Here is a 17,608-nt window from a genome sequence, read left to right on the forward strand (position 1 = left end):
GAGATAACCCGGAAATACTGTATTTGATTTAATTAATATATATATTTTTTATTTATAAATGGAAAAATTAAATAAAGTACCAATAATTAAACAAAGATTTTTTTTTTTAGAAAAAACTGATGATTCGGTCCAAGTTAGTAGTTTTAGCTAATTCTTGTTCCACCACTACCACTTCTAAGCTTGTTAATCTGTCTTGACGCATGTAAAACGTATAGTTGATGTTGATTCTTTTAAGTACCTATTGAGAAAGAGAGTTTTGTACTTGCTACTGTAGCAGGTAAATATCCATAGCACGACAGTTAGGTTAGGAAATACATTTCCAGGATTAAAGTTTTATGTTATTCAGAAGATCCCAAATGAGAGTATCTTTTCGCAAAAATTGACTGAATATATCAATTTTATACTTTGAAGTTCATCTGTAAACTCACATTTTAAGTCCTTTGGGTATCATTTTACTAGCGCAGTAATTTATTCTTGAATTTGGTCTATATATTAGCATTTCTTTACTTGAAAAATGGGACAAAAAATATACTTTCACACAGATACTGGATAGTGGATAGCTCTATATTCCTTGTTCCCCACAGAGATTTAAAGAGTGACAAATACAAGCTGAGTAAATAGTTTTACTTTTGGCTTCGTGTATAATGGCCCGACTCCTTTATACTTACCTTTCATATTACTTCATTTATCATACTCTTGGCCTATACTGTCTTCCAATGCTATTTTAAATTCACTCGATTTGTCCATAATGAGATCCGCTATAGCTTTTCCGCTTTAATTACCACATTTTACAAACCATAGTAGTCGTTCTTCTAATAAGTATATGATTGATTTTCTATCTGTTCTATTAAATTAACAATATAATTATATTACAGTCTGTTCTTAATGAACAGAATCATCAATAATTACAGAGTAGTACATTGCTTTTTCTTTTTCTTCGAGTAATTTTTTTTTTTTGTTTCTTTAAAAGCACAAGGTTAATTATTCAATTTTAAATGTTCCGAGGTTGGGACCACTGGGACCTATAATACACTTGCTTTCTTTCTCCTTTGTTTTGTAAGTAGCAAACTTTATTTAAATTTATATAAGTTATTTCGGTAATCGGGAACCTTATCAAACAGTTTTTCCAAAGTTTCGCTGTAGGAAACGGAAACCCTTCAGAAAATGACAGCATATAACGGTGTGGACTTTGGAAATGTGCTTAATAATTTACAAGTTATGCAGTAATAAAATGTCTGCTTCACTTTGCTCCAAACTAGCTAATCTCTTATAGTCATTTCAATTTAGTAAGTGTCTTTTACAATACCAATATTGGCACACTAAAACCTCCAGAATCCATAGGATAGCTATTTGGAATTAGAATATTCGAGTTTATTTCAAGTCATTATTTGTGATAAAGTAGATATAAGAATATAGAATCACCTATATCAAAATATATCTATAGTAATTAAAGCTGGAAGGCGGAAGCAAGATTTTTAGTAAAATTATCAGTTTTAGTTATTACTTTCATTTTTCTTTTTTTTTTATTAAACAAACTATTCGCGGCATCTGTAACTTCATCTATTACTTTCTTATTAATATGAATAACCTTACTTAAATTAGCGTGCATATTGTATTATTTTCATTACATCCAAATGTACATGATAGTGATGGTACTGAAACTAGAGTGCTGAATTTATTAGGTGTATAGTCTCAAAATATTTTCGACCGGAAGAATAGAAATTATCGATTAGGTTTTGATTCAAACAATGTGTACTTAGGTAGGCATGTGTGTATAATAAAATTCACAATACTATATAATATATATATAACATCTATAAATTTTAAGTTCCTGTGAGTAATGTTTTTAGATAATAACAAAATAATTACATCATTATTTATTATTTAAATATATAATTTCATTCAAACTTGAACTTATAATATCTATAAAACATTATTTTTTTTTATATTTTATGTTTTCACTATGAACTATTTATGAGAAATCTTGTAATAAATTTTCAAGAATTTTGACCCAGCAAATAACTTTTTATCGTCAATAATAAAAAAACCTGTCATACCTATAAATAGGTAAAAAAAATTAATAAAAAATATCATATAAATCATATAATGAAAGTGATAATATAAAGATTTTATTTGATTTTAAGAAGTATTAAAGAAATATGTTAGCTAGAGTATTAAAAATTATTATATTAGTATTATTATTATATTTATGACCATTTTTGGTGAAAAAGACTAAACATCTTATTGAAGTGAATATTAGTTATGGCTATTGCTGAGGCCCACAGTAATACAATACCCAGTCCAACCTGAGTAGGTACGTCATATCATCGTAATTATTACCAATTTATAAAATCATAACAATTAACGACATGTTTTTTGCACTATGAGGCTATAACACAACCAAGTATCAACACTATCGATGCCTACGTTGTATTATCACTTTCTCCCTCTAACCACTGTGAATGCTACGTAATCGTAATGCCGCCCTTCGTATTAGATCGTACTTAAAATATAAAACACTCGAGCTGTTGTCTGATGCCTATTGTCATTAATGTCATTGTTTTTTTTCCTCATTCATCAAACATTCAAACCACCCGTTTGGTCACAGCAGCCGTTGCCTAAACTACCCCCTATAGCAGCTTTAACGGCTACCGCAAAGAAATAATAAAAATTATACTATATTGTCTATATTATTATAGTACGCGCACCAGTCGCCGCGGTGCCCGGCGTGATTGTCGATCTCGTTCTCTCGTATTCTCTTTGCTTTCCCATTCCACTCAGGACCCCAGCAGCAGCTGCTGCGCGATCGCATAACAATATCTCTATAATCGTTATTATTATTATTATTATTACTATTATTACTATTATTAATTACATAATAAATGTCAAGAACGTCGTCCGCCGACGTTAATCCGCGTTGCTAGGTATAGTCCGTCATCTGTCGGGAAAACCGCCGCAACCGACCAAGGAAAAATACCTCTGACTAATCGCATATCGGCTATCGGCAGTTGCCCGCGTGCACCACGACGATGTTCGGTGGTGCGGATAGACGGCGACGGCGACGACGACGACATGTATTCGATTGCGATAACAAATAACGATTAACGACGCTTTTAAGCGAGTGCCTTTGAATCTATGAGGGGTACAGTTCGTATCCGGCGGTCGTAATTACGACGCTTGTTATCGATTTTCGGCCAGTCGCTCGTGATCTTGCACGATCATCGTCGATATTTATCGCGTTCAGGATGATCGAATTCGGCGGTGTACAGTTTCTTCTAGGGTCCCAACGTCGGAGATAAAAACAATAATTACGACGACGATACCTACTCTTACGTTCAACAGTAGCGAAAAAAAAACAACGACAATGGATTTGAACGAAGTCAACGTGACTGCTCAAACGAAAGGTAGGACCTTACCCCGATTTTCGAATTACTGTTTTACAGACAACGGTGACCGTGTTTCAGGTAACTACAGTTGTTACGACGGCAGGAGGCTGTGCAAACGACACAGCCATGGCGCCGTACAGCGCCGTGCTGGACTCCATCACCGTGGCCATGCTCAGCCAATTGTGTTTACCCACGGTGTTCAATCATCCTTATTTTCATTTTTCACATGCCATCATGTTTATTTGCTACATGCTACCATTTGGATCTCCTTGTCAGTTGATTCTCCTCATACGCATTGGTTTGGCCGGTGCCACTACCATTATGGCGCTGTGGGCTAGGAACGTCCAGTGTTGGGTTGACAGTCTTTTGTGGAATGCAGCTTCAGCTGTTGTCAATGTTGTACACATTTTAGTGTTATTCTATCAACTCAGGCCGATAAAATTCAATGATGAATTAGAACTAGTAAATACATTGAATTTCATTTCTTCTTTAAATAGTATCAGGGCACTTTTTGTTTTTCCTCTATCACCCACTCACAACATAGCAAATTAAGGTTGTTAGATTTAGTAATAAGAATATTATCGTGGTTAAAAATATCTACATCAATTCAAAAATTAAAATATTGTAAAAAAGCTAATATAAGAATACAAAATGTTTTTAACTTTATTTTATAGGTAAATTTATTTTCATACTAAAGCTATCAATACAAGGTTGGTTCTGCTGAATAAAAATTATTTATGTTGTGTGTGGGTCAGGTAGAGAAAATAAATAGTGTGCTAGCTAACATCTTCTTTAATTACTTGTTATTTTATTATAAATATTTGTAGGTGTACGAAACGCTTTTCTACCCTTTAAAAGTTAGCCGTAAACAATTTAGGAAAATTATTTCCTGTATGAAAATGATTCGACCCCTAAAAACTCTTGAAATATTTGCTGAAGAAAAAGTAACGAGAGTTGACAGCTTATCATTGGTACTTTCAGGAAAGTAAGTAAAACTTATAAATAAATATTAATTGGTTGAAACTTAACATTGAGTTGTAAGATTTCTACCTAGTCTATGTTATAAAGATAAGCGGTTCTCATAAAAGTATTTTTTTACATATTTATATTGACACATTAACTTTATTAATAAATTAATAATAATCTATAAATTTGAAATTAAAAACAAGTAAGTAGTTAATTAATATATGAAATATTACTTTTTAATCTTAAGTATCAATATAAAATCTAAGTTATTTAAATTAAATAAATTTGATTACATAATATATTCTTGTACAATATTTTAAGGTATAAATAACTAAATTAAAAATTCTAATTTGAGAAATATAAACATGAGTACTTAGTTATGGAAATAAGATATATTATTGGTTATTCTGAAATCTGAACTCTCTTAAAAATACATATCTAATTGTTATGTGTAATAATTTATATTATATGTGTGATCTAAAATCTCTTAAGATACCCTAATAATTAATATTTGTGTATCATTAATTGTTATCTTTTATGTTAAAGATTAGTAATATCACAGAATGGTAATGCTCTGCATATTGTCTTCCCATATCAGTTTCTAGATTCTCCAGAGTGGTTTGGTGTATCTACTGATGAATTCTTTCAAGTAATAAATTGTATTATTATAAAATATAGTAATTATAAAATAATCATAATTATAAATAATTTTAGGTATCAGTTACAGCTGTAGAAGATTCCAGGGTATTATTATGGCATAGAGACAAATTAAGATTGTCAATAATTACTGATAAATTTTTGTACACTATTTTTGATCACATTCTTGGTCGAGATGTTGTAAAAAAACTTATGCAGGTACTATAATATTAACATCTTAATGTTTGTCATTTTATTTAAGTGCATTAAATAAAACTAACCTAAAATTTTTGTAATTGGGTTCTTACTTTCTAAGGTAAGTGAAACTATGTCTAATGGCCATTTACCAAATCAGTGGTATGACGGAGAAGAAACTGAAATGGCAAATAATGTAAATGATGAGAAACAAACAGTTCTTTATTTAAAGCGTAATGGTGATGGACAAGCAGGCATTGAAACTATATTGAAACGAGAGTTACAAGGTATGTATTCATAAACTAAACTAAATAAATTGATTTGTAATTAGATAATAATTATTACTTATATAATATGTATGTATAATGTATCTACTTATTATTTTTACTTAAAGTTAGTTTCAATGTTACATAAGCTGAAATTTATCTTTGTGATTTATTAAAATAAAATAATATTCATTCAGTATTCTAACTCATGCAAAGAATAATCTATCAATATAAATTAACATTTTTTATCGACCTATCTTCATATAGTAAAAATTTAAAACTTAATAAAGTTTTTCACAAATTATTTTTGAAAATTAATTTTTTTTTTAAGATACTTTGAAAAAGTCCAACTTTAAATATGTTTTATTATTTTCACTTATTGGTCCACCTATTATAGTAAGAGATAAATAATATTGTACATTTAATATGTACAATATATAAATAATTTATCAGAAATACTAATGGAAATGAATTAGCTAATTATGAATTAAATTTTTGAATATACATTCAACATATTGATTATTTAATAATTGAACAAGTAAATTGTGTGAAACTAAATTAATATTATTTTGTTGCTTTAAAATCTAAGTATTAAATGCAATCATCAAAAGGTAAGCTGCATTTGTGCTATGTGCTTTTTGTTTATATGATTTCTTGTTTTCTATCAAACATGATTATATGACATCTGCAAATAACCTATAGCATTCAAGCTGAACTAAATTTATTATTATCTTCTTCAAAGTTAAGCAATCTATAAAATTACATTTTTGAAATTTTATAAGAAAAATTAATTACAAACATATTTAAGAAGTATAAATATAATATTGATAAAAAAATGTGTATAGGTTTTGGGTATTAATAACTATATTAAACTTATTATATTATATAGTTATATTAAAAATCCAGTTTATATAATTTAGTTTTTCATTTGTGTGAGTAAAATAGAAATTCATAAACATTAGTATAATATTATACAATTTAGATGTCCACGTTTATTAAACTATCCAATTTAAATCTAATGTTATTTCTTAGTTAATACATTTAGTGAATATTATTTTTTTCATCTATTAAAAAATTATGTTTACTGCAATATGAGTATTGTCATAGATTTTTATCAAAATAGAACCTATAATATATATACTTTTTTTTTAACTTAAATTATTATAGGTAATTTGTGATTACTTTTATATGCTGGTAAATTGTTAAGTGTATTATTATATAATTGCTTTGCTCTGTAAAATATATTTTTAGAATTTTAGCTTTTTTCTTTTAAGCATGTATATTTACTTTAATAGTAAAATTCTATAGAATTAGTTTTTGCATGATTTACTTGTGTTATTATTAGAGAATGAAAACGCATGCCTGGAACACTGTCCATTGATTAATGACCAGTCTTCGTGGTACTCACAACAGACTCTACGTAACGTGTTGAGAACTATGCACAGATAACAACATTTAAGTAAGTGTAGTATGAATTTTATAGAATGTATTATAACTTTGTTTTTGGCTATTCTAAAGTATTCAATACAAAGTTTTATAGTTGAATGCAAGTTAATATGTGTGTGTAAATATATATATACTTTGGTAGACTGGATAGATATTTTTATTAATTAAACATCAAAACGTTTTGCTTAAAATATTAAAAATATGTTTGTATAAATATTATATCAATGTAAATACTTACTCTCTATAAGCAATGATTGTAGTAAGAATAGAATCTAATTAATTGATTTAATATATTATATTAATATTTCATACTAGTAACTCAAGATTTAAAAGTAAAAATATCACACATGTACATAGTGCATACACTTTACTTAAATATAAATAAAACATAATTCGTTTAATATTAAAATACAGATTTTTGCTGTTGTAGTGTTATACCCAATATTTTATGAATATGTAATTACTTTAATTGGATCGCTATTGCCTAACACCATTATGTAATCAGTCTGCCCCTAAATAAGTATCATTATTATAACTTAAGAGTCAAGGTTAATCAATATTTTATTTTTCTACAGACCAAGGTGTGATAATGGCATTATTAAATTCAACACCCCAAATAAATATTGGCCAATCTTTCATTTGTTTTTTGTTTAATCAGTTAATCAATTAAATTTTGTTTCAGGTGACCCAAATGGCTGGAAATTGAGTAGGATTGAAGAAGTCGATCACGAGACTCCCGTGTAAAATAAAATACAAAATATATTTCCTTAAACAATTAATAATCTTGTGATCTTAGAATAAGTTTATATCTGTTTTCTTTTTTTAACTCTGACATTTTGGTGTCGTTTTTTTTAATTTACCTCTGTCAGATTTGATTTTTGGCACCTATCGAATTTAACAATCACTGTAGTAATATCAATTTATTTTATTAACTTTTCTTAATTTTAAGATTTTTAACAAAACAAAATTTATTGAAAATGTTTGATGAACTAAACAAATATTACTTGTAAGCTAGCTCCTTGTTTCTTTAAGTAATAACATACATTTTGTTTTATTTCAAAAGTACTGATATTCAAATGTTTTAATTAATAAATATATTACATGTTGTTTATTGTTGTTCGAATACTATAATGTATTAATTATTAATATGATAATGTATTACTAAAGTGATATTTATAAAATTAACTAGTCCATTATTAATTATTATAAAATTTGTATGTAATTGTGTATAATATATAATATAAAAATTTGTATAGTGTCCTTTGGTCTTGGGATTGTTTTATACAATGTCAACTTATGAAAATCTAATTAAAACTTCTAAGTGATAGTGTTTATATACTCCTGCTACTAAAAAATAACTTGAGGTGTCAAGACCTGGGACACTCTATGTTGTGTAATTTGTAAATAGGATAATCCAGTTAACATGATTTTGTGTTAAATGGATCATCTGGTATTACATATTTGATTGTATGAATATTGTTATAATTTATACTAATAAAAATCATATTGTAATTGTACAAAATCTTGATTTAAAAAAAAAGTGTGATGAATGAAATAAAAATATTTATTCAAATATTTATTTTTTAATATATTTGAAACTATGAACTAGATCAACTAGGATCTAAATGCTAAAAACAATAGGACAATCAAAGTTCTATGCACTGTTTAAGTTTTGAAGTTAAATCAATTCTAGAATGTCCATATTTCGAATTTCATAGCTTAAGCTTAATTTATAAGTTTATAACTAAGAATTGTTTAATTAAAAAAAAAAAAAACAATGTTTATATAAAGACAAATGTAATAAACCAACTATAACTAAATTGGCTAATGAAACAATTGAGTTACCTACACATTTTACATAAGGTTTGTTTTCAGCCTTTAAATATTTGGTATTATACTTAAAAGTCATACGATAAAAATGTATTTTTAAAAATTATATTAATACATGTTATATATATATCAATAAATACTAATTCCATTTATATTAATAATTAATGGAATAAGAATAACCATTTACAAATATTTGATTACTTAAATTATAATATTGTATTTATGGTGATACATTTTTACATCACAAAATATTCAAAAAACAGTACAATTATTACAAAATACAATTTTTATTAATTTATGAATTCTTTTAAATATCCCAAAAATACGAGTACAATAATAATAATAAAATATATAGATCATAAATGTTTTTGTTTTACAATTATTTTTAATGTGAAATTGGAACTTGTGTTTCATTTACTTAAAATGATAATTTCACTAAAAAAAAATTATTAGATTTAAAAACACTATAAGGATTTCATAGAGACAGATGACACAGACTGAGCGTTTGCCAAAATACCAAATTATCCAGAGAAGTTCACTTTTAAAAGTAAAGATAATGTGTGTAATAAATTTGTAATTTACGACTTTCGAATTAAAGTGATAATCTATAACATAATATATTATAAGGTTAGTCCTTAGACCTAAGCAAATATTATTAGGTGACTTAACTTAACAACTATTAAATTTGGGATATCAGAATTTTTCGTCCGACTTTTGTTCGGGGATTCTCTTCTCCTTATTTATCATTGAATTTACATCTTTAATGACTAAAAGTCACAACTTACAAGTATACCGTATACGAGATGGTAACAATTAACAGACTAGTTAAGTAGCTTGTATATTCAGTACTACTGACATAAATTCATGCTAAATAGTGGCAACCTAATTTAATTTTAAATAATTTCATTTTCATTTGGTGCTAGCACAATTTGCAAATCCTTAAAAAAATTTGCTAAACAACCACTGCGAATTTTGGCGATTGCCTTGAGTCGTGCAAATTTATGCAAAACGATAACAATATAAAATATTTTATAAGATGGACAATGAACTGGGTGGGCGGGATACCGGGAGTTTACCGATGAGCCGCTTGTAATCGTAGGAACTTTTTTTTTTAGGTTTGTCAGTTAAGTCTCATCCTGCCGACAAACATGATTAAATGTCCAAATTCTCAAAATAATATACAATCATTTTATATGAAAATATATGTTTTTAGGGTTGTTTTTATAGGTATACCTAAGTGGGTCGATTTTTTTTATTTTCCTGATAGAAATGTTTGACTCAGTCCAGCTCTGACAATGCTACAGATTGTTTCACCAGCACCGCCAATTGATCTTTGCTATTCTGATGATACTGATGTGCAAATTCTGAAATTGGTTATGCAAATTCATTAATTATTGACAAAAAAAAAAAATTAGTTTTTATGCTTAGGCAGTCCTTCACAAAGTACCGACACATTCTATCACATTACTGCTTCAATTTTCATACCACTGATTTTTTTTTTTTTTATAATTTACTGCATGTGAGAATGAGAAATGTGAGACTCAATATGCAGTCGGTCGTCGATCGATTATTGAAAATTTTAGTTGAAATATATTGTTGAAAATTAAATAATTTTTTTACGAATAAAACAATGGTGATGGAATAAAGAATACAAATAAACAATACCGCAGTGAAAACTAATAGGATTAATTTGCCCCAAGAATTTATTTAAGCAAGTGTAAAGATGATTATTTATAGCCCCCTTATTAAATTTGAGGATAACTTTGAAAGTAATAAAATATTAACGTCGAAATGATAGTATATCACTAAATAATAACTCATTAGGATTTCCAAAATGTTGAGTTATGGCACTGGCACATACGACATACCACTAAATATCCTTTGTAGTTAATATTGAGGTTGTATATATTAGGTTAGGGTTGTACAAAATACGAATGGCAAAATTAAAATTCGAAAATTCCAAGGCTGGGGTGTAGTCGTTTCGCTAACACCCCCGCTTATGATCGCTTCAAAAATCAAGGGGTTACATCAATAACAAAAGCCTGTCTGAACTCAAAATTGAGAGTTGGGGTCGGGGTGCCAAAAAAATGCATTTTAGTAATATACATAATAATTATTTCAAACACAATATATTCAGCAAAATTAACTCAACCTTGTATTAGATACCATTAATTTTATAAATTATACTCGTAATAGAATAAGTACCATGTTATTTAAGATTAAATTTGATCTATTATGTGATATGACTAATAGTAAAATAAATTACTTAACTTATAATAGCAATATCAATCAATAAAAAAAAAACAACAAGAAATATTGGCTGATAGATGTTAAACAAACTACAAACCAAGTTGGAATTTTCAATCTCACTTGACCATAAACAATTATTGTATTATTTATAATCTTAAATATGAAAAATTGAAAATATTAAACTAATACAATTCCTAATAATTTTACTAAAAAAATATATACAACTTGAATAGTTTCTAGGTTGATAAAATAAACAGATTAACTTAAGCTACTTTTTATTAACTATAATAATCATTATTATTTATTCTATCTATGTTTTAGAATATTGTTCCAGTATTACTAATTTAGATAGTTTAACTAAATTAGTAAAGGTTTTGAAATGAATCTTCATCATTATGGTATTGTTGTGTTGAAATCAACATAGTTTATACAAATGTAACTGAAGTCGGGCGATTGAGCAATAATTGTTGTTTCCATGCAGAATAAAATTTAAATAAATAATTCCTATTCAATTTAATGATAGTAAATAATTTTATACAGTTTTTTTCGTTAATAAATATGGAAAACAAAATAAAATCTGCTACAATCAAATTATTATTCAGGCTTTCTGCTTGCTCACTTTTCTCCACATTTTTGTTATAAATTAAAATTAATAATTAATTGTAATTTTGGTTCTGTTTCTGTCTTAAATGGCTAACGATGTTTTGTTTCAATTAATTATTTTATTATAATTTAAAATGTAGGCATTGTTACACATACTTATTACTTATCTTTGTCTTTATTATTGACAAAGAGATAGAAGAAAGAATATCAATTTCCATTGAATTTGGGCAAAGGCAAAGAAACCTTCAAGTAAGTGTATCGATATGTATGTATATCTGTATATGGAATTTCATTGTTAACAAAATAAGTAATTAATTTAATTTAACAGATCAGAGACATTCAATCAAGATCGGAAAGATAAAACACTACTATAGAATCATCAAAAAGACTATTTAACAACTCAATAGATATCATATGACATTTTAACATTCTTGAGAAGAACTGGGCACTGGCTATCGTTAAAATAACCGTCAAATTGGAACGTAACCATGTTTTTTATACTGATCCGTCAATTTCAATCACCTTTATTAGCTACTTAAGTTTACCTACCGCCAACTGTCTACCACATATGTACAAAAATCTATATAATTTACATAGCTATAATCTGTACACTGTATAGAGTACATTTCTAAACAAAATTGGTACCAAAAAAACCAATACACACCAAAGCACATTAATTTTAAGGACTAAAAAATAGGTAGATACCTATAATATAGGCATATATATATTGAAATACCGAGTGTCTTGTGAGAATTTACTATAGGCGTGCGCACGGGGGATTCTGGGTGTGATGCCTGGGCACCCCCGACATGTAATTGGGGCCCTAAGATTTAAGTCCTATAGCATATATATGGGTCCGTATTTTAACTAATGTTACTAGAATAAAAATGATATTTTTTTTAAAATATGTTGTAAAAAATTATGTTTTGAGATAAAAAAAATTATACAACTTAAAATATTTTAAATTTACGTGGTAAAATTTATTATGATTATAACAGCTAGATGTTATTATGACTACAAAAGTAAAAATAATAAATAAAACATATTGCAATTATCTTGAAAATAGATTTTAGATCCAATTATCTAATGAAATATTATATAACTTGGTACTAGTAATACTACTGATTAATATGTGATATAATTTAAATAATGTTTATTCAGGCATTATAATTTATTAAAATATAAAAATTGTAGGCACCCCCGAAATTCAGGTTTGCGCACGCCTATGTACACTATATTAGTTATTCATCTTTCTCAGAAGCTGTTTACTTACTTTAAGTATTGTTATACCTTATACACATAAAATACATTGGTCAGTTAGTGATTTATCAGTTGTGGACGTTATGGTGCGTCACAAAGTAATATTCAACAAGACTGAATAAGTAGATATTTGAATATTTTTAATTATACTACACAGTACACTGGCTAATTTAAATTTTATTCAATATTGATTTATTTTTTTAAGTATTAAGATGCTTATGCGTCGATCCTCGAAAATGTCAGACAATATCACTAATATTAAAGAATTTAAGTGTTCCGGTCAATTTCCTGAAAATGTAATAAATCAAAATACCAACTCTGTCAACATTTGTTATATCGTCCTGAAATTTTCAAGGATTAAATTAGAAGCCTCTTTAGATTATTTTTCATCTCGTTAAATATTTTAAGCTGTATTCTTTGGTATTAAATTGTGTTCTTAGACCATACATTTTTCAAAAAATAGAAAGAAAATTTTCGGGAAATTTCGTTTTGACAAATTTTTATTTTGCGATCGATTTACGTTTTTCCTAGTAGGTCGTCGATGTTAGGACGTAATTGACGTATACCGTATATATACATCGTCAGGGTGAAGGAATAAATTTTCAATTTCGAAACTTCACACTTACAATAAGAATTGTTGTTGAAACAATATTAACATATAAAAACGTAAAAAAAGTCAATTTTGCCTTTTTTAAGAGTGCGTCTATCCGTCATAAATTGTTGACTAGATGCCGCTACAGCTTTGAATTGCAATGTATGTTGTATAACGTGCTCTCCTGGAGTGATTACTCTTGATAAACTGATAAATCAAAGTCCACTGTTATCTGATAATTATATCCTATATTATTATAATCATTATACTTAATTTATATTTTATTAATGTATTATATCATTGATTTCATGTTAATTTAAAATTAATAGTTGTCAGTGTGTAATGCTATTGGTGTTTACAGTCATACGGAGTGCTCTGCAGAATTACTTAACGAATTGCAAAATTAAATTTAGTTTCGTTAATATATTGACAGAGAAATGTCCGCGGAAGACGTGCTATTCGATATGTTACACTCAGAAATCGTGTCATATCTAGTATCCAAGTCCGCCGAAGTAATTATTATACACTTAACGGCTAATAATAACATAATTTAATGCTTTTTACATTTTAATTGAAAAAAATATATTTTTATTTGAATTACTAAACTACAAAATTGTTTGTATAGGACGAAGATATATCAATATTAGAACACTTGGGTTACTCATGTGGATGGCGACTGATTGAAAGGTAAATTATCATATATTATCTAAAGTTATCATGCATTTTTGTGAAACCACCATATTTCTGCTTAGAATAACAAAAGAATTGCCAAGGTACAAAGAAGAGCTAGAAGTTTTAAAATTTATATGTACAGACTTTTGGTCTTGTGTGTATAAAAAGCAGGTGGATAATTTACGAACTAATCATCAAGGTGTTTACGTATTACACGATAACGAATTTCGATTTTTCAGCAAACTGTCAAATGGCACACAGTACCTTAAATCTGCACCCAAAGTAAATTGTGTAAAATATATGAACATTTATTGTATTCCTAAAGATTTTAATTTAATTATCTTTATTTTATAGTACGCTACTTTTACATGTGGTTTGATTCGAGGAGCTTTAGAAAATTTTGGAATTTCAAGCATTGTAACAGTTGAAATAATTAGAATGCCATCGTGTAAATTCCATATACAAGTACTTCCATCTTCATCTTAATAATGATCATATTATTTATATACATACATGGAAAATAAATTAATAATTAAATTGAATTATCAATATTATAAAATATTTTCTTTTAATATTGTAGAATTCAATCCAATGATTACCTATAATGTAAACAATTATTATACTATTCTATGTAAATTAACAATAATTAATGTATTTAATTACTTAAAAGTTATTGACAGATTTGTGTGTAATTTATTGTCTACAAAAATAAAGTATTTTATAAGTAATTCATATTAAACTTCTATTGCAATTTAATAAGATATATGAATCATAATCCGTATACATTGAACACAAACAATACAGGTTAGAAGTTAGAACCTTTGTACCAAATACATTTTAAGGATTATAAAGAATACTAAAGATTTTATTTTTACTTCTTATTCTTAATAATAATAATGGTATTTATATACTGATGCAGTTGCAGTATTGAGCAAATATAGCCAATAGTAATTTATATATGCCACTATACTTTATTTGAACTTATGTTTAAAAACATTTATTCAGGTATATTACACACTAAAATAATATGTCATTGATTTTGATTAAATAATTACAAAATAAATAAAATTTAATATATACTATATATTATGTTTTAAAAGAAATATTTAATAACCTTTTTGACTATAAGGCATAAAAATGTATATTACAAACATTGGTGCAAAAAAATTCAATTTGTATATAAAGTGAGAATGAGTTATATTGGGTTCTCCTTAATATGCTACTAGATTAGAACAAAAATATAGGTATAGTAAATGACAAATCAGAAATTTTATGGTGATGTAAATAAAAATTAAATGAAATATTAAAAATAAAAAGACCTTATGTATACTTGCGGGGTCTATATAATTTTGGTGGAGCTGAAGCAGTCAAATCCATGAAAGGTAAGGGTGGTGTATTTTCAACTCCATTATTTACTCCATTTTTTACTCTTTCATCCTCCATGTTACGCCAAAGCTTACGACGCATATCCGTTTTTGGTGTTTCAATCAAACGATTTTTAATGCACCCCAGTGCTCTCCTATTTTTTTTACTACTATCTTTCATTACTTTAGTATCCTTACTGTTTATTAAAGGTTCAAAATCATTTTCACCAACTGCTGAATGAAATGAATCATCTGTATCACAAGTGTTACTAATTGGTGTTGACATTATTAGACTTCCAGACAAAGTGTTTTCAAATAACTCATTATTTATTCTTGTCTCTGTAGATTTATTTTCTTCATCAATTATCATTTTGACCACCTGTTATGTAAATAGAAATCATTTAATTACAAAAAGTATATTTGATTAAACTGTCTCAATTGCTTTGGAGTATATAACGCCAGCCATATCTTGTTCATTTAAATAGCAATGAGGCAATATACATTTTAAAACATAAATGATTTTATTTTGTTCATAATTATTGTAAATTTTATTTTTACAAAAACAGTATTATGAATTCCAATAAAAAATGTCAAGTTAATGCAATTTTTAAAAAAATCAGAATTTTATTAATAAATTTAGTAATATATTTCAGTAATAAAAATTGTAATTAAAAAAAAAAAGAAAATAATAATTACATTTTACAAATGGAATTAAGTCACAATATATTGGACATTATGTCATCAATATAATGGGTTTCAAACTAATTATACTTTTTCCTGTGTATGATTTTAGAAATAGATTGCCCATCATATTTTATTAATTATAATGAACTGATTAAAAGATACGGTAATTTTTAAATATGTAAGTGTGAACTGTGAAAATATAATAACACATAAAATATGTTAAATAAAAGATATTAATTAAATAGTTTCCAACCATATAGTGCAACTAATAACTGATTAATACTAAAAATTACTGTACATAAAATAACATATTTTAAGGAATAATATAGACAACTTACTCGTAACGGAGTTCTGACAAAAGCCACAGTAGGCGATCGCGGATCTGGAATTTCCACTATGTTCGACATTTCTAATTGAAAAAGGCAAACAATAAAGATGTCAGATGATACGCGATATTGAAAGTTAACAAACTTTCAACGAAATTCTGTAAACAGCGCAATTCTAGTATTGACAATATTGAGTAATGTAGATATCAACCTACTGAGCGCTGACTACAATATAGTTGTTGAAAACATTCACAAAATCTCAACCGTGGTGTGTGAATAACGCACAACCTCTTTTTACACTACTTAATTCCAACAATTATAAAAACGATAAACGATTATCAGCAGGCAGTTACTTAAAAAAATGTTCTATAATTATTATTTATTCATTAATATATTTTGTTGAAAATTTTCAATAACGGCAATTGAATGAAGATTCAACTATTCAAGATTGAAGCATTAGAAAATTGTAAATTGGCGAAATTGCGTTTTATTTTATACTATACCTATCACAGAATTTATAACGGACTGTTTGAATAACATATATTAGCGTTACAGTGTAGCCGCAGTGGAAAAGATCTCTACTCTCTGTGTGACGGAATAATTACGAAAAAAAAGCAGGATCTACAGAACAATAATTAACTACTCAATGGATCACATCTTAGATCATATACAGTTTATTATGTAACATATTGTATTCTATTCTGTGGAGAAAATATCCACCTTGGACTTAAGACTATAGACTAGAGATACTAATGATACTGTATAAGATAATAATATAAATTTATATCTTTATTATCGTCCTATTTTTGTTAATAAGTCAATTATATATGTGTATAAAATAAATATATATATTAATTCCTGCGTAAGCACCAGATTTATAAAAATTATTATTATTTTATATTATCCATGGTTGGCACGTTTGATCCGCCGAAAACTGAATTGTTGTTATCACGATTCACGGGTCCACATTCCAGGAGGCAAGAATCCACAATACATATATATTGAATATTAATTATAAGTATAATAGTATTAGTATAATATATAATTTTATATATCGTTGTCTGAATCTAAGTGGCGAGCACTTTTTACAAATGATATCTTTATACATAGTAATAAATACCAGTATTAGCAA

The 17,608-nt window shown here is 27.1% G+C and overlaps 3 protein-coding genes across 3 annotated transcripts; 2 read left to right on the forward strand and 1 right to left on the reverse strand.

The window, feature by feature from the left end:
* Positions 1-2,793: 2,793 nt before the first annotated feature.
* On the forward strand, positions 2,794-8,470 carry LOC113551851 (blood vessel epicardial substance-like). Its single transcript, XM_026954384.1, is given in 9 exon segments — positions 2,794-3,404; positions 3,465-3,487; positions 3,489-3,848; positions 4,214-4,371; positions 4,899-5,001; positions 5,067-5,207; positions 5,305-5,470; positions 6,795-6,908; positions 7,578-8,470. Coding segments are annotated over 8 exon segments (1,095 nt in total). The 5' UTR covers positions 2,794-3,364; the 3' UTR covers positions 6,899-6,908; positions 7,578-8,470.
* A 5,227-nt stretch (positions 8,471-13,697) lies between these two features.
* On the forward strand, positions 13,698-14,693 carry LOC113554017 (trafficking protein particle complex subunit 6b-like). Its single transcript, XM_026957659.1, has 4 exons — positions 13,698-13,942; positions 14,056-14,117; positions 14,183-14,384; positions 14,457-14,693. The coding sequence occupies exons 1-4, from the start codon at positions 13,868-13,870 to the stop codon at positions 14,586-14,588; spliced, it is 471 nt and encodes a 156-aa protein (XP_026813460.1). The 5' UTR covers positions 13,698-13,867; the 3' UTR covers positions 14,589-14,693.
* Positions 14,694-15,224: 531 nt separating this feature from the next.
* On the reverse strand, positions 15,225-16,972 carry LOC113553935. The gene is made up of 2 exons (XM_026957531.1): positions 16,489-16,972; positions 15,225-15,845 (listed from the first exon to the last, which is right to left on the reverse strand). Exons 1-2 carry the CDS (start codon positions 16,555-16,557, stop codon positions 15,423-15,425), a joined length of 492 nt encoding a protein of 163 aa, XP_026813332.1. The 5' UTR covers positions 16,558-16,972; the 3' UTR covers positions 15,225-15,422.
* Positions 16,973-17,608: the final 636 nt, after the last annotated feature.

Source organism: Rhopalosiphum maidis, chromosome 2, assembly GCF_003676215.2.
Source record: "Rhopalosiphum maidis isolate BTI-1 chromosome 2, ASM367621v3, whole genome shotgun sequence".
Taxonomy (NCBI): Eukaryota; Metazoa; Arthropoda; class Insecta; order Hemiptera; family Aphididae; genus Rhopalosiphum; species Rhopalosiphum maidis.

What these genes read in the sequence shown, in the direction of transcription:
- LOC113554017 (XM_026957659.1), top strand. Translation starts at nt 13,868, where the DNA reads ATGTCCGCGGAAGACGTGCTATTCGATATGTTACACTCAGAAATCGTG. An exon ending in TAGTATCCAAGTCCGCCGAA is followed by an intron (nt 13,943 to 14,055) that starts GTAATTATTATA and finishes TTGTTTGTATAG; the next exon opens with GACGAAGATATATCAATATT. An exon ending in GGATGGCGACTGATTGAAAG is followed by an intron (nt 14,118 to 14,182) that starts GTAAATTATCAT and finishes ATTTCTGCTTAG; the next exon opens with AATAACAAAAGAATTGCCAA.
- LOC113553935 (XM_026957531.1), bottom strand. Translation starts at nt 16,557, where the DNA reads ATGTCGAACATAGTGGAAATTCCAGATCCGCGATCGCCTACTGTGGCT. An exon ending in TTGTCAGAACTCCGTTACGA is followed by an intron (nt 15,846 to 16,488) that starts GTAAGTTGTCTA and finishes TTTACATAACAG; the next exon opens with GTGGTCAAAATGATAATTGA.